This window comes from Salmo trutta, chromosome 16 (assembly GCF_901001165.1).
Source record: "Salmo trutta chromosome 16, fSalTru1.1, whole genome shotgun sequence".
NCBI classification, from domain to species: Eukaryota; Metazoa; Chordata; class Actinopteri; order Salmoniformes; family Salmonidae; genus Salmo; species Salmo trutta.
This window is the reverse complement of record NC_042972.1, coordinates 31,170,596-31,194,923: the sequence shown is the minus strand read 5'-3', so window position 1 is coordinate 31,194,923 and position 24,328 is coordinate 31,170,596. Positions and strand designations below refer to the sequence as shown.

Sequence of the window (24,328 nt, the reverse complement as noted above, 5' to 3'; positions counted from 1 at the left end):
AATGATTGAGGCCACTGTATTCTTGGAGACCTTCAATGCTGCAGAAATGTTTTGGTAACCTTCCCCAAAAGGGTACCCCAGAGCTCTACGGACAATTCTTTCGACATCATGGCTTGTTTTTTGTTCTGACATGCATTGTCAACTGTGGCATCTTATACAGACAGGTGTGTGCCTTTCCAAATCATGTCCAATCAATTTAATTTACCACAGGTGGACTCCAGTCAAGTTGTAGAAACATCTCAAGGATGATCAGTGGAAACAGGATGCACCTGAGCTCAATTTCGAGTCCCATAGCAAAGGGTTTGAATAATTAATATTTTTAATACATTTCTAAAAACCTGTTTTCATTTTGTCATTATGGGGTATTTGTGTGTAGATTGATGAGGGGTGAAAAAACTTTTTAACCAATTTTAGAATAAGGCTGTAATGTAACAAAATCCAGAAAAAGGAAGGGGTCTGAATACTTTCCGAATGCACTGCATATAGGACCCTCAGCTCTCAGCAAATGGTCACTTATACAGCAAATACACTGCTCAAAAAAATAAAGGGAACACTAAAATAACACATCCTAGATATGAATGAATGAAATAATCTTATTAAATACTTTTTTCTTTACATAGTTGAATGTGCTGACAACAAAATCACACAAAAATAATCAATGGAAATCCAATTTATCAACCCATGGAGGTCTGGATTTGGAGTTACACTCAAAATTAACATGAGGTCTAGCATTGTCTTGCATTAGGAGGAACCCAGGGCCAACCGCACCAGCATATGGTCTCACAAGGGGTCTGAGGATCTCATCTCGGTACCTAATGGCAGTCAGGCTACCTCTGGCGAGCACATGGAGGGCTGTGCGGCCCCCCAAAGAAATGCCACCCCACACCATGACTGACCCACCGCCAAACCGGTCATGCTGGAGGATGTTGCAGGCAGCAGAACGTTCTCCACGGCGTCTCCAGACTCTGTCACGTCTGTCACATGTGCTCAGTGTGAACCTGCTTTCATCTGTGAAGAGCACAGGGCGCCAGTGGCGAATTTGCCAATCTTGGTGTTCTCTGGCAAATGCCAAACGTCCTGCACGGTGTTGGGCTGCAAGCACAACCCCCACCTGTGGACGTCGGGCCCTCATACCATCCTCATGGAGTCTGTTTCTGACCATTTGAGCAGACACATGCACATTTGTGGCCTGCTGGAGGTCATTTTGCAGGGCTCTGGCAGTGCTCCTCTGGCTCCTCCTTGCACAAAGGCGGAGGTAGCGGTCCTGCTGCTGGGTTGTTGCCCTCCTACGGTCTCCTCCATGTCTCCTGATGTACTGGCCTGTCTCCTGGTAGCGCCTCCATGCTCTGGACACTACGCTGACAGACACAGCAAACCTTCTTGCCACAGCTCGCATTGATGTGCCATCCTGGATGAGCTGCACTACCTGAGCCACTTGTGTGGGTTGTAGACTCCGTCTCATGCTACCACTAGAGTGAAAGCACCGCCAGCATTCAAAAGTGACCAAAACATCAGCCAGGAAGCATAGGAACTGAGAAGTGGTCTGTGGTCCCCACCTGCAGAACCACTCCTTTATTGGGGGTGTCTTGCTAATTGCCTATAATTTCCACCTGTTGTCTATTCCATTTGCACAACAGCATGTGAAATTTATTGTCAATCAGTGTTGCTTCCTAAGTGGACAGTTTGATTTCACAGAAGTGTGATTGACTTGGAGTTACATTGTGTTGTTTAAGTGTTCCCTTTATTTTTTTGAGCAGTGTATATCAAAGGTCAGTCTCTGAAGTAATTTCTTTGTTATTTTGGGCTCTGATCTCGAAGACAAAATCTAGACTTGACGATTGTTAAAGCAACCTGATTGGTCTCTATCCATCAGGTAGCATCTTGCATGTGAATAAACTCCACGAAGGCGAAACCTCTGCTTATACCTAGAGACAGCATCCAAATATAGATGGGAGTTGTGCTTTGGAATAACATTCATACTCTGTCACAATCTGCTTCACAACTCATTACACGTGAAACAGTGGGATATTTATTTTGAAGAGGGAAGATGACAGTGCTTGGACCACACTTGTATTATTGCCACTCAAAGATGATAAGATAAAATGTGATGTAAAATGTTTTAACAAAGAGGGACAAGTTCCCACCCTCACCTGGTCTCACAATCTCATCTAACATCCATAAATAAAAACAATCCACAAAACAAAAGACCCACTGGTTTAGGTGTGATGAAGGTTCCTTTGCTATGGCAAATATGATTGATATCGTAGACATGCTGGCGTGTGTAGGGTGGGGGTGCCTGTGGAGCTGAATGAATTGGAGATTCCAGACAACTCTCACATGTCCTCTTCTTCATTAGCCGGATATCCACAGGCTGGGATCCCTGCAGCTGCTCAAGAGCAGCCCAGATCTGAAACACAGGAGGGGGACTTTCAGTGGGCCATAGTTCACCATATTCAAGAGAGGTCACAGTCCACAATGTATGTTTCTTATTTTACACATCAATACAGCATATGGCAGCTCTTTGAAGCATGTATTATTAGTAGTTAAATCAACGTGTGGTTAGGAATATAGATGACCTATACACTAGGCTACCCTGGGTGGCAGGGTAGCCTAGTGGTTAGAGTGTTGGGCTAGTAACCGAAAGGTTGCAAGTTTGAATCCTCGTGCTGACAAGGTACAACTCTGTCGTTCTGCCCCTGAACAAGGCAGTTAACCCACTGTTCCTAGGCTGTGTTGAAAATAAGAATTTGTTCTTAACTGACTTGCCTAGTTAAAAAAATGTAACCTTCCTCTTTGATCTGGAGGGACAGGCCTCTGAGCATGATGGCCTTACTCTCCTCCTCCCCTCGCTCCATCTTGTTATCTTGCTGTTGATAATCGTCATCAGACAGATAGCCATCTTCAGACCTGTCACTGTTGTGACGCATTCCCCCTCTCTGCAAGAAGAACGGTAGTCAACTGAAGAGGGCATGCAAGACTACATAGGGGAACGACAACTACTCTTCATGGAAAACAGCCCGCTGCAGTGGAGATGTTGTTTTTTTATGAATGCATGCCCAAGGTCAATAAAATCTCCATGAATGGAACTAGATTCCTCACCTCAGGGTTGTCTCTATCTCTGCACTCATCATATCGGTCAGTGTCTCTCATCACTCCAGCTATGATCATAATCCCACTCTGGGTCTCTGTCCAGTCTTTCATGCCACTCTGGGTCATCTCGCCACCGGTCTGACTCTGCCCTCCCACTACGCTCACTGACCTCCCACTACGCCAGGCCTTAGAACATAAACACACAGGGTAACATTATTCACATTACGTATTCAGCTAATACATTCCTAGAAAATCGCATGTCTGAAGAAGGGTGCATTGCATCTAGACATTCAGGGGGTAGCTACCACACATCACTGTTTTCTTTTCCTACTCATTTAGCTCCAGAGTAAGATATAAAGGTTGGGAAAAATCTCACCTCTTATCAGCTTCCATGTTTCACTGCTGAACAGCTACAGCCAAACTTACAAATAAATTGTAGGGACGCAATATTTATTTTGAAACGTCTATTGTTGAAAGGCCTACAAATAGTTCAAAACACAACTAGCTACTACTAGGGTGTTAGGTGACGTGATAAATAACGGAAGTTATGCGAGAATCCCCCCAAAAATGCAGTAAACAAATCTGTTTTCACTAATTGTCAATAATTTTGTCGTCAAAATACCTAATAAATCATTTGAAAATATGAATGTGGCAATTGTTACCCATGTCTAAAAATCCCAATACTGTACATTATGATATTTACGCAATATGAGCCCAAATGTAAAGCAAGTGCCCTGCTAAGAAAGTTCAAATCTGTGGGAAAGGCCTTTTTGTGAAACCCCCGAAATTGGTGTGTTCATATATGGTCTTTGTGATGGGTATTCCTAAACCTATCAGAGTAAGATCAATGTGAGATTGTATTGCCAAGAACTACGTCATCAGACATCTTTTGACAGGCAAATAAAAAATGTTATTTAACTAGGCAATTAAGGTAAGATCAAATTCTTATTTACAATGACTGCCTAGGAACAGTGGGTTAACTGCCTTGCTCAGGGGCAGAATAACAGATTTTTACCTTGTCATTTCGAGGATTCAATCTAACAACCTTTTGGTTACTGGCCCAATGCTCTAACAACTAGGCTACCTGCCACCCCAAATACATGAAGCAACTTTTTATTGACAGGGTAGAGTTGATATTGCATAGGATTTTCCTTTCTATATTGTATATATGGACTTGAAGTTTATGTCAATCAATGCCAGGAGGATACGAAGCCTGAAGAGGAAAGCTTTTTGTTTTATTTTGTAAGGACTGCAACATAGATCTTGTATTCATTCTAGAAACACATTCATGAAAAGAGAACTCTAAATTTGGGAAAAATCAGTGGGGCAGTGACATTTTCTTGGCCCACGGGACTAATCATTCAGGTGGGGTTGCAATTTTAGCACACAATTTCAAAGGGAAGTTTTTGTTTACTCAAATGGACACCAATGGACACTGGCTAGTAGCATTCATCAAATACATGAACAGATTATTTGAGTTGTGTAATGTATAAGAATACTGTTCTAGTCCTTCAAATGACTTACTTCTAGAGGAAATTGAGGACATTTTTAAAAGTCTTCTGAGAAAATATCCATCCAGTCAGGTTGTAGTTGGTTGAGATTTTAATATGGTTTATTATAATGAGACTGATAGATTACCCCATAAAATCAAATCAAAATAAATCAAATTTTATTTGTCACATGCGCCAAATACAACAGGTGCAGACCTTACAGTGAAATGCTTACTTACAGGCCCTAACCAACAGTTTAAGAAATATATGCACAAAAAAATCCTTAAAATAAAATAAGAATAAGAAATAAAAGTAACAAATATTTAAAGAGCAGCAGTAAAATAACAATAGCGAGGCTATATGCAGGGGGTACCGGTTAGTGAATGTGCGGGGGCACCAGTTAGTCGAGGTAATTGAGGTAATAAGTATATGTAGGTAGAGTTATTAATAACAGAGAGTAGCAGCAGTGTAAAAGCGGGGGGAATGCAAATAGTCTGGGTAGCCATTTAGATGTTCAAAAGGCCTAACATTGGTGTGAACAAATTGGTGAATTTCTGCCAAAGCCTGGACTTAATTGACATGTGAAGAGTTAAAAATCCTGGAGATAAACAGTACCCAAGGAGTAATAGAAATCGTTCACTACAATCAAGAATTGACTTGTGGGTGATAACCTCTAGTCTTGAGCCCAACACCGTAGAAGTAAAAATACTGCCTGCAGTTCTGACGCATCATAAAGTCATATGGCTGACTGTAAGAATGTGCAGTAATGATGATGAGAAATACTCTGGTGGTTATTGGAAATTAAATAACTAATTGTATTGCATGATGATTTAATTTTTTTAAATTAAAAATCTAATTTCTGGCCTCCTGAGTGGTGCAGGGGTCTAAGGCACTGGTTCTCAATCCTGGTCCTGGGGACCCAAAGGGCTGCACATTTTTGTTTTTGCCCTAGCACTACACAGCTGATTCAAATTATCAACTCATTATGAGGCTTTGATGATTTGAATCAGGTGTGTAGTGTGAGAGCAAAAATAAAAATGTGCACCCCTTTGGGTCCCCCGGACCAGGATTGAGAACCACTGGTCTAAGGCACTGCATCACAGTGCTAGCTGTGCCACTAGAGATTCTGGGTTCGAGTCCAGGCTCTGTTGCAGCCGGCCGTGACCGGGAGACCTGTGGGGCGGCGCACAATTAGGCCAGGGTCGTCAGGGTTAGGGGAGGGTTTGACCGGCAGGGATGTCCTTGTCCCTTCACACACTAGCGACTCCTGTGGCGGGCCAGGTACACGGTCGCCAGGTGTACGGTGTTTCCTCCGACACATTGGTGCGGCTGGCTTGCGGGTTAAGTGGGCATTGTATCAAGAAGCAGTGTGGCTTGGTTGGGTTGTGTTTCGTACGGCTCTCAACCGGGAGTTGCAGCGATGAGACAAGACTGTAACTACCAATTGGATACCATGAAAATGGGGGTAAAAAGGCGTAAAAAAAAATATACCATTATAAATAAATAAAATTAAATGACTATATTGAAGACAATTAAAAAAAAAAAATCTCTTTTCTGTTTACTGGAATGTACAGTGAGGGAAAAAAGTATTTGATCCCCTGCTGATTTTGTACGTTTGCCCACTGACAAAGAAATGATCAGTCTATAAATTTAATGGTAGGTTTATTTGAACAGTGAGAGACAGAATAACAACAACAAAATCCAGAAAAACGCATGTCAAAAAGGTTATAAATTGATTTGCATTTTAATGAGGGAAATAAGTATTTGACCCCCTCTCAATCAGAAAGATTTCTGGCTCCCAGGTGTCTTTTATACAGGTAACGAGCTGAGATTAGGAGCACACTCTTAAAGGGAGTGCTCCTAATCTCAGTTTGTTACCTGTATAAAAGACACCTGTCCACAGAAGCAATCAATCAATCAGATTCCATACTCTCCACCATGGCCAAGACCAAAGGAAACCAAGTCTAGATTTAACCTTAGCCTGCAGCTTTGATATGTGCTGAGAGAAGGACAGTGTACCGTCTAGCCATACTCCCAAGTACTTGTATGAGGTAACTACCTCAAGCTCTAAACCCTCAGAGGTAGTTATCACATAGCTAAGGGATCAACCCTACTCCTCGACCAGAACATCCAGTGTGCGCTCTGAACGCTCCGATAGCAAAACGCTCTGCATTTACGAACTGACAATCTGACAACACTCTGAATTTACCTAAGATTTTCGTAAGATGTCTAGCTAGTAATTTGTTATGCTAGCAAGAGATTGCATAGCAACAGCATCAACTTCCGGTAGACAGGCAAAATGCTAGTATGCTCAACTGAAAGTATACCGTTCGTTTACAGTATACTAAAATGAACTAATAGTATGTAGTATATACTCATGTAATTTACAGTATGTTAGTATGGGTATTTGAACACAGCTACTGTCTGAAGCAGTTTGCAGAGGCAACGAACCGGGCAAGAAGCAGCGCTGCGCGGCATTGGCTGTATTTTGCCAGTGCGAGTTTCTTGAGTGATTGTTTTATTCTTTCAAGTAAAAACTACCAGAATACAGTGGCTACAGCCCTACAATCAATAAAAACATAGCCAAATACAACTGAATTGAAAATGTGCCCCATCTGTCTCTTCTGTGCCTAGGCAAAAATGATTTGCTGCAGTTTATCCTCCCATCACCAGAGTAACTCATCAACACCAAAAACAACATTACAATGTAACCCAGGTGTAGGTCTACCTTATAAGTAAACAATGTGATTAGACCAGTAGCTTTCTGTGTTACAGTTCCGACTTAGCGAGAAGTGTGGGTCAGTGTTACGCTATGTGTGATGTGGTGGGGGTGCTATGTGTTTTGCATAAAGCATGAACATGTGTTAATATGACCACCCTATCCTAAATTATTGGGCTTATATTACTGAAATATGTATTCCTTACTGCCTAATGTGCATATGAAGTGCTTAATTTTGATTTGCATAATGCATTTTAATTTAATATTTTTTATTTTATTTTAATCATCTATGTGTTCTACATCAGCCCTGAAAACGTCATAACAATATGACCATCCTATCTTGAAATATTGGACAAAACATGTTGAATTTAAGTATCCAGACAGGTGATTTGGTACCATTATTGCCTAGGGATTAAGAGTAGGCTGTCACACCAGCCTTCGCTTTGGCTCCCCCTCCTGTCCAGCTCAGGCTTTCGGCGTCGCCAAACCTCTAGCCGCTGCTGAACCTACTGCTGGCAAACGCCCTTCACTCATCAACATTACACACACCTGGTTCCAATCCCCAGTCTATCACTGTATATATATACTCCCTCTCCCATTTGTCATTGTCGGTCATTGTAAATGTTACTTGTTTTCCTGAGAGGAATCTCTCCTACTATTTCCTGAGTACTTTATATTTTGTACTTTGGGTTCGCCCTGTGCCTTTTCGTTTATGAAGATATATTTTGAGCACAACAGCATTTGGTTTTCGTCCCGCTTTGTTCTATGGCGCTTAAATAAATTCAGTAGTTCTAAGCCTGCAACATAGGAAGGTTTCCATTGACCCAGTTATATTCGACAAAACCAATGTCAAAAAGAATATATTAATTGCTGCATGTGTAATGGAAATGGCAGGGGTGGATTTTACTTTTGTTAAACTTTCTTCATTGCGACAAATTATGATGTAAGATGTATTTCTTTTAAAGAAATTATAATTGGCGAATCATTTTGAAGGTACGCAGGGCACGTGATGTCATCGCGTAACCATAAAGCGCCACTCCACATTTAATTCTGAAGGCCTACTCTGCTTGCAGAATTATTTTCAACTATAACAATTGTTTCTTTCAGGACAAGGATTGTCCTGACTTTCAAGAATCCCTGAACCGCTTCACCTTACCTTTCTGGTTGGTTGGCAAGTTTCACTATCCAATATTTCAGATCTACAGGAGTGAAAGTTTCACCATGGCACGGACCATGGCGATATTTTGCCACGTGAGAATTATTAGAATAGGTCAAATATTTGCCAATTATCCGTTCAGGCTTTCACGGGCTACCTGAGACATGAAACAGATACAGTGCCTTCAGAAAGTATTCACAGCCCTTGATTTATTCCACACTTTGTGACACAGCCGGAATTCAAAATGGATTCCATATATTTTTTTCTCTCACCCATCTACACACAACATGTTTTCAGAAGTGTTTGCTCATATATTGCAAATTAAATACAGAAATATCACTTTTACATAAGTATTCACACCCCTGGGTCAATACATGTTAGAATCATCTTTGGCAGCGATTACAGCTGTGATTCTTTCTGAGTAAGTCTAAGAGCATTGCACACCTGGGTTGTGCAATATTTGCACGTTATTCTTTCTACAATTCTTCAACTCTGTGAAGATGGTTGTTGATCATTGCTAGACAGACATTTTGAAATCTTGCCATAGATTTTCAAGCCGATTTAAGTCAAAACTGTAGCTAGGCCACTCAGGAACATTCAATGTCATCTTGTTAAGCAACTACAGTGTATATTCAGCCTTGAGTTTTAGGTTATTGTCCTGCTGAAAAGTGAATTTGTCTCCCAGTGTCTGTTGGAAAACAGACTGAACCAGGTTTTTATCTAGAATTTCACCTGTGCTTAGCTCTTTTCCGTTTTTTATCCTAAAAAAACTCCCTAGTCCTTACCGATGACAAGTGTAGTGACGGGGCGGTGAGTCGGAAGCAGGTGAAATGTTTTAATAAAACAACAAAACCAAGAACACAACACTAAAATAAGGCAGTACGCCGATACACAAGAACAATACCAACTGGTGAGTAAAAATGGGAGAGTGACATATAAAGGGGAGGAAATTATTAAGGTAATGGAGTCCTGGTGTGAATCATAATGATTCAGACGTGACGTGACGAGTGAGTCCATGCAACTTATTATGTGACTTGTTCAGCACATTTTTACTCCTGAACTAATTTGCCATAACAAAGGGGTTGAATACTTGTTGACTCGAGACATTTCAATTTTTCCTTTTTAATTATAATTTTTTTTCTTCTAAAAACATGATTCCACTTTCATATTATGGGGTATTGCGTGTAGTCCAATGACAAAAAATATAAATGTAATACATTTTAAATTCAGGCTGTAACACAACAAAATGTGGGAAAAGTCAAGGGGTGTGAATACTTTCTGAAGGCACTGTAGGTGGGAGGGCATACAGGCTGTCGCCAATTTATTAATGCATAATTTGCATAAATTAAACCACTTCAACCACAAAATGTTTATTCGACACTGAATTGGATATCTTTTTCAGGTGTGACGTCATTATGTCCAGCTGTTTTGATCGGCACAAGATAGTTAATAAATGGAAACGCACCCTAGCAGGAAATTGTCCCGGGACAGGACTCAAAATTGGGGGACGGTGGAGGCTAGCTACTTTTCTTGAGAAAACAGGGGAGTGAATTGTGGTAAGATCATATATTTCGTGGGGACGGTCGAGTGGAAAGAAGCTACAGAGACAAGCAGGAACTTCTGTTATGAGTGTGGGAACTTACTGCCTCTAACTAAGTTGCAGGAGACAATCTTATGTTCCTGCTGTGAGGAATGGAAGAGAAGAGAGAGGAAGAAGGCATTCAAGAGAATGAGGAAAGCAGAGGTTGAGGTTGAATTTGATGAAGATGGTGATAGAAAGGTTAGATGGGAGGGGGTGAAGATGACTGGTGGCAAGTGCAAATAGAGTGAGCAGTACACCAGGTCAAATTCTGGAGGTGAAATGGAAGTGAATGATGGCTAATGAGGGCGAGTGAAGTGGAAGGTGTGCTGAAGAGCTCGGAGCCTGAGTCATGCATTAATGGACATGATAAAGAAGAATCTGGTTCAGTAGGAGTGACATTTTCGGAGAAAGTGGATCCTTGCCTTTTGTCGGATCCATTTGTGGGTTCAGGGTGGGTGGGAAAGGAGTTTGGTGCAGTTGAGTCAGTAAAGGTAAACTGTAGTGGACTTGTGATATTTGTGTGTGTTTCTTCCGCCCAGAGGGAGCAGGCTCTGTGTCACGCAACTCAGGCAAGATCGGTTTCTTACTTTTCTCTTAGGAACAGGGCGCCATTGAAAGGAGTGATTTCTGGGGTAGCGTTAAATGCGGAGGTGGAGCAATTGAAGGTGAAGATTTCTAGTGTTTGTGACACCCGCTGTTTGGTGCGACGCAGACCTGGTGGTGAGCATGAGGAAGTAGAGGAGTCACTGTCTGTCGTTTTGAGTCAGAGTCTTTACCTGACAAAGGCATGTTAGGATATATCAGTTATCCTTTTAGAGCTTTTGTGACTGCGGTGTTTCAGGTGCCACATGTATGGTCATGTTGCAGCAGTGTGTAGGAGGGAAATTTCAAGATGTGGGAAGTGTGCAGGAGGGCAAGGGACAGTGTGTCAACTCTAGGGGTTGGTGGAGATCAAGCATGCCATGATTATGAAGATAATATATTTGGAATCAGGGGTGGATGGAGAACAAAACACACATTTTTATTTATACAAATTTTTAAAAGATTTTGGAATTCAAACTTCAATAGCTCTTACACAAAGCATGCCATGACTATAGCTAGGGTTCCATCCAATAGCAAAAAAAGAAACGTCCCTTTTTCAGGACCCTGTCTTTTAAAGATTCACAGATCTTCTACTGACTCTGAAAAACACCAAAAGAAAGATACCCAGGTCATCTGCGTGAATGTGCCTTTGGAATGCTGCAAGGAGGCATGAGGACTACAGATGTGGCTAGGGCAATAAATGGCAATGTCCGTACTGTGAGACACCTAAGACAGTGCTACAGGGAGACAGGACGAACAGCTGATCGTTCTCGCAGTGGCAGACCACGTGTAACAACACCTGCACAGGATCGATCCGAACATCACACCTGCGGGACAGGTACAGGATGGCAACAACAACTGCCTGAGTTACACCAGGAACGCACAATCCCTCTATCAGTGCTCAGACTGTCCGCAATAGGCTGAGAGAGGCTGGACTGAGGGCTTGTAGGCCTGTTGTAAGGCAGGTCCTCATCAGACATCACTGGCAACAACGTCGCTTATGGGCAAAAACCCACCGTCGCTGGACCAGACAGGATTGGCAAAAAGTGCTCTTCACTGACAAGTTGCGGTTTTGTCTCACCAGGGGTGATGGTCGGATTCGTGTTTATCGTCGAAGGAATGAGCGTTACACCGAGGCCTGTACTCTGGAGCGGGATCGATTTGGAGGTGGAGGGTCTGTCATGGTCTGGGGCGATGTGTCACAGCATCATCGGACTGAGCTTGTAGTTATTGCTGGCAATCGCAACGCTGTGCGTTACAGGGAAGACATCCTCCTCCCTCATGTGGTACCCTACCTGCAGGCTCATCCTGACATGACCCTCCAGCATGACAATGCCACCAGCCAGACTGCTCTTCTGTGCGTGATTTCCTGCAAGACAGGAATGTCAGTGTTCTGCCATGGCTAGTGAAGAGCCCGGATCTCAATCCCATTGAGCACGTCTGGGACCTGTTGGATCGGAGGGTGAGGGCTAGGGTCAATCCCCCAAGAAATGTCCGGGAACTTGCAGGTGCCTTGGTGGTAGAGTGGGGTAACATCTAACAGCTTGAACTGGCAAATCTGGCACAGTCCATGAGGAGGAGATGCACTGCAGTACTTAATGCAGCTGGTGGCCACACCAGATACTGACTGTTACTTTTGATTTTGACCCCCACACATTTCCATTTCTGTTAGTCACATGTTTTCCCTTGAACTTGTTCAGTTTGTCTCAGTTGTTGAATCTTGTTGTGTTCATACAAATATTTACACATGTTAAGTTTGTTGAAAATAAACGCAGTTGACAGTGAGAGGACGTTTCTTTTTTTGCTGAGTTTATATGGAGGGTGCTCTAGCAAACAAACAACAGAGACCTGAGGACACCATCCAACCTGGAACTGAGTGAGTAGAGTTTGGTCTGATGCTATTTTGAAAGCGAAGAAGAAAAAGAAAGTACATTACAATGATATATTTTACTTTATGGCGAATGAATGCTGAGTTAGAGCTGCCAGGCTTGGAAAGACAGACCAGATACAACTTCAATGACACCTACTCCTGCTTCACTGCTGCTTGGATTCCACCTGGCGATCTGTTCACTGTCTGCCCTGGCCTGTCTCACCATCTGGTACAGATAACCCCACCACACTTCCCCCCTCTCTCCCAAGCTTTCGCTCACCTCCAGCACACACGCACTGTTGGGGCGAGTGACTCTGAACTTACAATGGATAGCCCCAAGTCGTTATATATTATTTTATTGTGCATTTTGCTATTTGCCTCATGACTCCTGCATGCTTTGTTGACTATGAACTTCCTTGTTTACCCAACCGTGGGACAGACTGTTTGTTCCCACACTCGGGACTCTGACTCTCTATTGGTTACAGACTTTTGGCCTCCCATCCTATTCTAACCACCTCTCGCCGGCTTTGTATTCATGTTACCTGATGAAATTGCTGTACAATATGATCTTGTTGCCATCTGATGCACATTCAGATGTCATAAATCAGCACTGCAGAACTCTCCCTGTCCTATGGCGTGCCTTGATTGTATTACTGTTGATGATATCTGGTAATGTGCATGTACACCCTGGCCCATCTACTGTTGCTAGCCCCAATTCTGACTTGTGCTCTGATATCTGCTTTACTGATTTCTGCTCTCGTAAAAGCCTGGGTTTTCTGCATGTTAACACTAGAAGCTTATTACCTAAAATGGATCAATTGAAGGTGTGGGTTCACAGCTCCAATCCAGATGTGTTGGTTATTACTGAGACGTGGCTATGGAAGAGTGTTTTGAATACTGACGTTAACCTTTCTGGTTATAACCTTTTTTCGGCAAGGCCGGTCTTCCAAAGGTGGGGGAGTGGCAATCTTTACCAAGGATCACCTTCAGTGCTCGGTTGTCTCCACCAAGTTTGTCCCCAAACCATTTGATTTGCTGGTTTTAAGCATTAAACTTTCAAATAGCTCTTTGTTGACTGTTGCTGGGTGCTATCGTCCTTCATCAGCACCAGCCCGAACACTACCTGCCCTAAGCTCTCTCCTGGCCCCTTACACTAAGTCTGAATTTGTCCTGCTAGGTGACATAAACTGGAACATGCTTGAACCACCCGACCAAGTCCTTAAGCAATGAGACTCCCTAAATCTTTCTCAGATTATTACCAATCCCACAAGGTATGACTCCAAACACCCAGAAAAGGCTACTCTCCTCGACGTTATCCTAACAAATAATCTTGATAGGTCTCAGTCTGGTGTTTTCTGTAATTGTCACGACTCCCGCCGAAGTCGATCCCTCTCCTTGTTTGGGCGGCGTTCGGCGGTCGACGTCACCGGTCTTCTAGCCATCGCCGCTCCACCTGTCATTTTCCATTTGTTTTGTCTTGTTTTCCTGCACACCTGGTTTACATCCCCTCATTACTCTACATGTATATTATCCCCTGTTCCCCCCCCATGTCTGTGTGTGGTATTGTTTTTTTCATTACATGTGTGACGCTTCAGGCTGGTTTTGTCAGATAGCCCATACCTGCCCAGCTGATAGGTGCATTTAGCAACGCGGTATGTTATAACCCGGCGCTGGTTGGTTATTTGTATCATTTTTGTGTATTTTGTGCACTATCGCTTTGTTCCTTGGGCCGGAGTGTTGTGACACAGTTAATTCGGCTGTTTTTTCTCTGCCTGAATAAAGTGTGCCTGTTCACTCATCTCTGCTCTCCTGCACCTGACTTCCTTCGACCAGTTGCGCACACTTTGACAGTAATGGCCATAGTGGTCACTGTTTTACAGCCTGTGTTCGTAATGGCTGCTCAGTGAAACGACCTGTCCTGATTTGTCAGACGCTTGCTAAAAAAAACTTTAATGAGCAAGCCTTCCTTCATGAACTGGCCTCTGTAAAATGGTATCGAATCAGCTCTGTCGAAGACGCTTGGACCTTCTTTTTTTATATTTTCAGTGATATTGTTAATAAACACGCCCCCATAAAGAATATGATAATTAAAAACAGTTACCACCCCTGGTTCAACCGGGATCTTGCAGAGTTACTCCACCTCAAGAATTGCATTTGGAGCAGTTCTCGCTCTGTGGGTCTAACCCCAAGAAGTTCTGTAAAACGGTTGAAGACCTGGAGAATAAACCCTCCTCCTCACAGCTGCCCATGTCCCTTAATGTTGATGATGCGGTTGTTACTGGCAAGAAGCACATGGCTGAGCTTTTTAATCACCACTTCATTAGCCTATTAGGCTCTATGCATTATACCGCCTCCAACGTTCTAATTTACATCCGATCGGGTTGATGACTTCCGGAGCGAGTTCTGCTATTGTTTTTATCATTACTTTATTAGCTATCGTCGATGCATTTCTGACTGAAATAGTTCGCACTGACTACGTTTAAATTACAGCCCCGCGAAGGAGGTGCTAATGAACATTGTTCAGTGCCTCTGTGTTCAGTTTCTTCCAAATGTAATGGTATTGTGAGCTTCCATCGTTTCCCAGTCGATGTAGAGCTCAGAAAAAGATGGTTGGTGGCAGTACGTCGTGACAGCTTTGCTGTCACCAAACACACAAAGGTGTGTAGTACACATTTCGTCGAAAGTGACTTTGTTGAGGGCAAAATTGGAGGGCGACAATACCTAAAAAGAGGTGTTGTTCCTACGGTCTTCGCGTGGAACTGGCACATTCAAAAGAGACCTGGTGTTTGGGAAAGATGACTGAAACCTCCTGCTGTACATGTGTTTATTTGCTAGCAGCAAAATAATAATTTGTTTATCTACGGCATGTATCAATCATTTGTTTTGTAGTGAATATCAGTTTGTGTGGAGCTTGTATTGGCTTTAATTAGGCAATGAGTAACAGGGGTGGGGGACAGAAATCAAGTAAACACAGAATAGCCAGAATTCAAGATTGAATACAATGTTAGAGATGTGTAATTGATTAACTGAACTGTTGAACATTTGCTGAAATACATTTTTTTTAAACAAATCTATTCTACTGTAGATTTCTTCACAAGAACATCAATACTTATTTTTCATAAAACCACTAAACTTGGCACCCATGCAGGGGATCCATTCAGGTGCAAGATAGACACTTCTGCAAGTAGTGGTAAAAATAAAAGTGGTCAACCTTCTCTCGTATAGTTTTTGAAACCTGTAGATCTGTATATATCCTTTCAACTAGGATGTCCTCCTGTGCACAAATGACAAAGTCACACCAGCTACAACCTGTGAGAAGGATTTGACCTTGCACCTGCCAGTAGTAAGCATGAGATCTCTTCAACTTCAGCTCTCCATTCTGTATCTTCAGGTAAGGGCAGTCAACATAACTTGGTACATTTGGGCACTTGACCTCTAAGAGTCCAAAGTGTGGTCTCACACTGGGATCAAATATGATTCCATCTGGAGAGGATCCTAACCACGGAGCATCTGGGTGCACTACGAAGCCACACGGAAAGAAGTTAACATTCTTCAGTGTGCAGTACTCCTGTACAGCCACTGGTTCCATGGCCCCCTCTTCATCTCCATGGTCTGCATACCAGATCCCTTTAACATCCGCTCACCTAGGTGGTTAGATGAGGTCTCTCCCCGGACATGGCAAACCTCTCGGAAACGAGAGGATGTTATTCTCATTTTCCTGAGCTGATGCCATTCCGGGCTGCTGCTCTGCTCCCATGTAGCAACCTCGACTTTATGTGACATCTCGTAGGTTGTCTCTAATGCCTTGAGGTGGAACTGCTCCTGATGGCTAAGGACGTAAGCTCACTGGGAAGCCTGAAGCCATCTAATGGAAGTATTGGTGGAGAAGTGGCATCGGCAATCTTCACAATTTCACGGGTCTTTGGCTGTGGAAGCTGATAGGACAGAACACTGCCGGCTTGCACTGGCCCAAAGGCGGACTCAACCAGGGGAAAGTCAGCTGACATTTCCATTGTTGTCACAAGAGGGGCAGTAAGTGGAGAAAAGTTGGAATACGTTTCTGAGACGTGGAGAAGGTCCATATCGGGCATGTATTCATTGAGTGCTTTGTAGAGAGAAGTTCTGCAAAACATTTTAAAACCTTAACATCAGGTTGGAGAAATTACTATGACAAAGACTCATGTAACTTTTCCAGAAACAGCACAAGCCCGAAAGTTCAAATAAAATGAATTAAAATATACAGATTTATAGATTATATATTTACCCCGAGTCTTTGTCCCAAACATTTGTCATTATCATCTGGATACAATCACAAAAAAAAAATTCTAAAATGTTTCCATTCTAGGAACCTCCAACTTACCTTATTCCATCAGCACACGAGTTAGTAGGTTTACGGAACTCTATCCCATCAACCGGACCTGGTTTCACACCCTAATTAACAAGGATTTACTGTTACATAGGCTGAATACTTTTCAGGTGCATTTTTTAATGGATATTGATAGACTCACAAGTGTTCTTGGCTTGTGCCAACGCTGTTCTGTGTCTGTGCAGCTGTGAACTGGTGGTGCAGCAGGAATGTTTAGTTGAGAGTAGTGCGCTGTCTGGTAAAGAAGGGCCACCAGATGATTGCAAAGAGCACTTCCTGCAACACAGGAGCAGTGGCTTTGGACCACTATCACTGGTACGGAGTGCTTTAACACCATCTGTGAAGATAAGTGAAGTGACTGAAGTGAGAAACAAGAATGATGCAGCCCATAAATAACAATAAACATAGTAGTGTCTAGTCTTATTAACTAAGGGCTCATTTAACTATACAGGAATAGATTGTGTCTCAGTAACACAATTACCAAACACTGCATCAACAGATCTTAACAGGTTATTTGGTAAAGTGGGCAATTCTAAATTGGGATTGGGACCCATCATTAATATCTATCTACTGATAAGATTAAACGTTGACACTGTCTCCAACACATTTTGACCATAATGACAGTGTCTCACAGGAGATGTTTAACAAGGTCCCTAGTAGCTATCTATAACCTTTCCCTACTCTCATGCTGAGTGGCTTTTCACTCTTCCTCATGGACCTGTGACAGGCAGCCCTCACGGTGATCTCCCCTGTCAATGTATCTTTGTTAGATACTGTGTAGAAGACATGAATAACAATTATTTTTAGCTAGCAAATATAGCTAGCAAGCATAACTTAACCAAGCTAACGAAAATACACACATTCTCAGGTAGATTCTGTCAACGTTACATAATTTTACGAAGTAACTAGCTAGCTACAGTTAATAGTTAAATTAGCTAGCTAATGATTGTAGCTAGCTAACGTTATATCTGTCACTGACTTGGTACTCACCTTCATAGTTGTCTATGTAGCTTCCTATATACATCTTGAACCCCTTTTCATTCTTGCTAGCTGGAGTCTTTGAGGCTGATTTAACAATTCGATGTACATCATTAATATTAATTTGAGGCAAGTCCTGAAGACACCTAGTAAAAAACTGCGACATAGTGGTAGTAATGTTATATCGTCGATTACAACTAGACTGACCGGAAATGCAACACCGATAGGAAGTGTGTTTAGAACGTTCGATCATGGAATGTGCATAAGGGCTATTGGATGGAAACCTAATGATTTTTTTCCCTACACAGAATATAATTAAAAATTATTGCCTGATGAATACCTTTCTGATGCATTTCAGCACAGGAGGCTGGTGAGGGGAGAACGGCTCACAATAATGGCCAGAATGGAGCTTGTGCTTGATGTATTTGATACCACTCCACTAATTCCGCTTTAGTCATTAGCACAATCCCGTTCTCCCTAATTAAGTTGCCACCAACCTCCTGTGCATTTCAGTCATTTCAAACCATGTTTCCTTCAGATTGAAATACTGGGAACCCCTGACTTACCAGTTAAAAAGTATTGCTAATGGCCTGGCTTCCGTAGCCTGCTTTATAACAGTAACCATTAAAATATCTTAGAATATTTCCCTCTGCTTCCTTCTTTAGTTTGGGCCGGCATACAGCTAACGTCGTTAGCTATGTTGTGATTCCCAAGAAATGTTTTCTTTATGCGGATTCTAGAATATATATTCACATAACTGTCGCCAATTGGATGGAAACCTAGCTCCAGAAATCACTAGCCAGTTTTCCTGATGTTTTTGAGACAATCAACACAAAATGTGCATCTTAGAGTACAACATGCACCTAATGTTGTGTCAAATATTGCTATCCTTCTGTGGTTGTGTGGTCCAATGATATTTGGTGAATTGACTGGGACACTTTTTGACCCTCAAAATCATTTTGACCAAAATAGATGTTAATCAGTCCCTGTGGTATGGAGAGCAGGACACAAATTTATGGCTGAGGGCAGCGACCAGAGGCTATATTGGCAGATGTTATGTGTATGGAATAACTATGAACAAATACAAGTTGGTCTTGATAGAACACAGCCTATACTATATTCCAGTAACACCTTCAACCAGCCATCTATGAATGCTATCCTTGAGCCAAACACTCTTTCAAGCCACTATGTCAAAAACATGGACAACTTACTTTTAAACAGTTTATTACATTTCATTTGAACAATGAGGGAAAACACAATTACAACAAGTGAAAGACATAAGTAGAATGACCACAGTTAAAGAGCTGACTATTCATTTTGGCACTCCCTCTTCCTGTGGCTCAAATTATCCTGGCTCAGCAAAAGAGGAAGGATATTTCTGCAATGCATATTCTTTAAAATCTCCATAGGGGTGGGTACACTCCTTCACATAATCACTTTTGAATTAACCTTATAAACTTTCCCCTATTAGGATGTTCTTAACTAGTTTTGATTTGCACAAATACATTATGTTAGTCTGTGATCAAATAAATACAATGCAGAGCTAGTGTGCAAAGATTAAGATGGACTCTTTAATGCTATCCATTGTAACATTGTGGGAGATGCTGTGGTATTGTAGTCACCATCCAGCAGCCAAATACACACAGTGTGAAGTGTCTTTTGTGGTCCCACAGACCAAATACAAAACTGTAAAAATATATAGCTAGTTAAAAAAAAGGACAAACATGGAAATGGTCACAAATGTAGTTGTCAATCCTCAGCCAAACTGCAACACCCAGTCCAGCATACCATCTTGGTTTAGGTCAATGTCTCTCCTTTTGTGACCTAAACAGAAAAAGGGGGTTAGAGAACACATTATGATGACATCCAGTACTGTACAGGCAAAACAAACTGGAAACATTTCATGTATTTACAACATAGAATTAGAGTGGCAATTCTGACACTTACCCTTGCTTCAATGTACTCAATTCTCCGCTCTAATGCTGTCAGCTTTTCGTTCAGGGTGGCCAAACGAGACCGGCAGGACATATCTAAAGCAAAGGAAATATATGTTCCACATATTTTCATTTCTGATCACACTCATAAGAAAATATGGTTAATTGACTTTGAATAAAATTGCATCAATATCATAGGTTATGAAGATAATGCACATGTTCATAATCTCCCAAAAGACAATGCACATGTTCATAATCTCCCACGTGTAGGCTAACTATTGCACTGTAGTTCAATAATGCAATCAATGTCTCAATTGACAGTATGCATGGGACACGTAGGTACCAAAGTACACAGAGGCTAGCTACGCCCTGTCCCAGTATCTCTGCGTTAGAGGCTTGACCACTTTAGCCAACAAAAAAAGGATCATAAAACTCCACGGAACCCCTCTTGCGCAGTGGAACCCAGAACGATATGTGACCATTTGGCTAGGGTGACACCGTTCTGCTGAGGACACCCAAACCAGAGTGGCCGCCACAAAGCCCAAAGAGCTTGACCCTCCCTGGTAGTTCCTGTAGCCCTGCTTGGGATATTTAGCCTATTGATTGAGACGCAGGGCCCGTTCTAGCTTGGTATGGCAGGGTGGGTTAATGTGAATTGGGCCATGTTGGAGATAATAATGCAATTAGGTTATAGTTTATTGAGATGCATGAATACAATACACCAAAAGCTTGATTTTTATGGCAGTTTTTTCTTCAAGTAGTAATGATTTATGTTCACAAATTGGTCAATAGATTTGATGATTTAACGTATGCAAATAAATTATGAATTGATAGTTCACCTCTGTATATTGTAAATGTGTTAAAGCTAAATCAAATCAAAGTTTATTTATGATACAGAAGCGTAAACTGCACAATACAATGAAATGCCTACTCGCAATTAAAGCGCTCTCCTCAAACAGTGCAATGCTACTTGTATTTACATTAGGCTATAGCCTACAAATAACTATACCACGTAGTCAAATCAAATTGTATTTGTCACATGCGCCGAACACAACGGTGTAGACCTTACAGTGAAATGCTAACTTACAAGCCCGTAACCAACAATTCTGTTAAGAAAATACCTAATAAAAAGCAAAAAGTAAGAGAAGAATAACACAATTAAAGAGCAGCAGTAAATAACGATAGCGGACCTATATACAGGGGGTACAGGGAGAGGTTGAAAATGTTAGTGAAGACACTTGCCAGTTGGTCAGAACATGCTCGCAGTACACTCCTGGTAATCCGTCTGGCCCTGCAGCCTTGTGAATGTTTACCTGTTTAAAGGTCTTACATCGGCTGCGGAGAGCGTGATCACACAGTCGTCCAGAACAGCTGATGCTCTCAAAGCATGTTTCAGTGTTACTTGCCTCGAAGCGAGCATAGAAGTAGTTTAGCTCGTTTGGTAGGCTCGTGTCACTGGGAAGCTCTCGGCTGTGCTTCCCTTTGTAGTCTGTAATAGTTTGCAAGCCCTGCCACATCCAACGAGCATCAGAGCCGGTGTATTACGATTCGATCTTAGTCCTGTATTGACGCGTTGCCTGTTTGATGGTTCGTCGGAGGGCATAGCGGGATTTCGTATAAGCTTCCGGGTTAGAGTCCCGCTCCTTGAAAGCGGCAGCTCAGTGCGAATGTTGCCTGTAATACATGGCTTCTGGTTGGGGTATGTACATACAGTCACTGTGGGGACGACGTCCTCGATGCACTTATTGATAAAGCCAGTGACTGATGTGGTGTACTCCTCAATGCCAATGGAAGAATCCCGGAACATATTCCAGTCTGTGCTAGCAAAACAGTCCTGTAGTTTAGCATCTGTTTCATCTGACCACTTTTTTTTATTGATCTAGTCACTGGTGCTATAGAATTGTATTGATCTAGTCACTGGAGGATAGAATTGTGGTCAGATTTGCAAAATGGAGGAAGAGTGTATGGCGGTATACAGCTCATTGAGTGCGGTTTTAGTGACAGCATCGGTCTGTGGTGGTATGTAGACAGCTATGAAAAATACAGATAAACTCTCAGCAGATAGTGTCGTCTACAGCTTATCATGAGATACACTACCTCAGGCGAGCAAAACCTTGAGACTTCCTTAGATATCATGCACCAGCTTTTGTTTACGTATATGCATAGGCCCCACCCCGTGTCTTACCAGAGGCTGCTGTTCCGTCTTGCCGATAGTGTATAACCTGCCAGCTGTATGTTATTAATGTCGTCGTTCAGCCACGACTCGGTGAAACATAAGATATTACAATTTTTAATGTCGCGTTGGTAGGATATACCTGCTTTCAGTTCGTCCCATTTATTTTCCAGCAATTGAACATTAGCTAGCAGGACAGAAGGCAAAGGCAGATTAGCCACTCGTCGCCTGATCCCCGTAAGGCACCCTGATCATTTTCCACAAAATCTCTGTTTCCTTCTCCAGCGAATGACGGGGATCTGGGCATGGTCGGGTGTCTGTGTTATATCCCTCTCGTCCGACTCGTTGTTGAAAAACTCTGTCTAATCTGAGGTGACTAATCGTAGTTCTGATGTCCCGAAGCTCTTTTCGGTCATAAGAGACGGTAGCAGCAACATTATGTACAAAACAAGTTACGGACAAGGCAAAAAAACAAACAAAATAGCATGGTTGGTTAAGAGCCGATAAGGCGGCAGCCAACCCCACTGGTGCCAACTTCCAAAAATAAGTCGTAAGACTATTAGGCTATACTGCAACAACAACAAAATAATCATGAACTGGCCGAATGGCAGAGCTATGATTCAGCTATCCTTCAGCACCACAAGTTGGTTCAACTTCTCTACCATCATTGCTCGATCCTGGCGCTGTCCTTTCAGAACCACGAAGGGCGCTCCAATTGTTTAAAATAACACTCAAGATATGTTGCCTAAGCCTAATAGTCCTACTCATCACTTATTATTACAAATCAAATATTATTACTTCTCACAATTGTGTTAAATCAAAGCTGAAGCAGTGTCTCGCAAGATCATATAACGATCATTTCATATTTAACATAACCGAATATAACAGCATAGTATAACGTTACAAAAAAAAATAAAACATTTCTAGTGAGATTTTATGATTTTTATTTAACTGGGCAAGTCCATAAAGAACAAATTCTCATTTACAATGACGGCCTACCCCGGACGACGCTGGGCCAATTGTGCGCCCAATCACGGGCGGTTGTGCCTGGATTCGAACCAGGGACTGTAGTAACACCTCTTGCAGGATATATGATTTGATTGAAACAAAATACAAGAAAAGCTAATAGTTAACACGAACTGTGCTAATTTGCTCACGAAACAGTAATTCAAGAAGATCGAAATGCATAGGTTATTCCCATTAAAATAATTGAGATCAATCAAATTATTGAAACTGCATCTGCATGCCACCGGTAAAATTGAAAGAATTATCGTTCACAATTGACAGCGATGGCCTATTTTGAAATTAACTTGGTGTTTGAGGGTATTAAAAATATAAAATGTTGAAACTGTGTGAGCATAGGCAGACGTTGCAATCGTATGCATATTCTATAACAGGGCTCCCCAATCTGTTCCTTGAGAGCTACCATCCTGCAGGTTTTCATTCCAACCCTAATCTAGCTCACATGATTCTAATAATTAGCTGGTTTATAAAATGCATCAGGTTAGTTACAACTGGGGATGGAGTAAAAACCTACTGGAGGGTAGATCTCCAGGAACAGAGTTGCAGAGCCCTGTTCTATAATGATAGGTTTACTCAATACATTACATCTGTCGGTACAAACTATTATGCACCGCCAATGTCAAGAGCTGTTGTAGTCTTCCGACCTGTGCGGATGAATACCGGCCTTAACTGGAGTAAATGGAGATAGTGATACTCATTTGATGAGTAAGGAAAGTATTTTGACGTTAACTCTCGCTTCCTGGGCGTAGACGATACACCCCTCCTTAATAATGCAAGTTCACACTCGTTGCAAGCTGGTGCTAGCGATCCATTTTAGAACACACAGATACAAAATCAGTGTTGGCTCACTTCATCTTATGTTAAGTTTCTAATACAACATGTATTTACAAAAGAAACATACGTGTATCGAGTCCAGTCAAATCTCATCGCAATTAGCTAGCAAGCGCAGTGAACCCGTTTCATCGATTGCTCGATAAATTAAACGTTGTAGCCATAACATTGCAAGTATAATTCTTAACCCGTGATATACATAATAGTAAGAGAGTCGTACTGCAGGTATATTATATTATATTATTGCTGTCTTGGATGGAAACCAACTAACGTACTACGTTAGCCAAGAAGACCAGCAGGGCTGGAAGTAGGCCTTCACATTGACAGCCTTTTTGTTGCTGTTGCCAAGTCATCTAGCTACTGAGTACTTACCGAAGGAATTTAGAAAATCTGCTATTTTCTTGATACTGCTCGTGATAACCTCAATGTATTCTCGATTTGCCCAGTCTTGGTGGATCTCCCTCTGCACGGGATCTTCTTGACCGGCCATTTTCTGTTTTGAGGAAGCTGTGTTAGCGCTAGCTACCAGCAGGT

The 24,328-nt window shown here is 42.1% G+C and overlaps 1 protein-coding gene across 1 annotated transcript; it reads right to left on the bottom strand.

Annotated features, from left to right (window-relative positions):
- Nucleotides 1-19,040: 19,040 nt before the first annotated feature.
- On the bottom strand, nt 19,041-24,328 carry LOC115150535 (probable protein BRICK1). The gene is made up of 3 exons (XM_029693941.1): nt 24,167-24,328; nt 19,781-19,863; nt 19,041-19,657 (listed from the first exon to the last, which is right to left on the bottom strand). The coding sequence occupies exons 1-3, from the start codon at nt 24,282-24,284 to the stop codon at nt 19,631-19,633; spliced, it is 228 nt and encodes a 75-aa protein (XP_029549801.1). The 5' UTR covers nt 24,285-24,328; the 3' UTR covers nt 19,041-19,630.

Coding starts and splice junctions, on each gene's coding strand:
- LOC115150535 (XM_029693941.1), bottom strand. CDS start 24,284: ATGGCCGGTCAAGAAGATCCCGTGCAGAGGGAGATCCACCAAGACTGG. Junction 19,864..24,166: donor AGATTTTCTAAATTCCTTCG/GTAAGTACTCAG, acceptor CCTTTGCTTTAG/ATATGTCCTGCCGGTCTCGT. Junction 19,658..19,780: donor TTGAGTACATTGAAGCAAGG/GTAAGTGTCAGA, acceptor TTTTCTGTTTAG/GTCACAAAAGGAGAGACATT.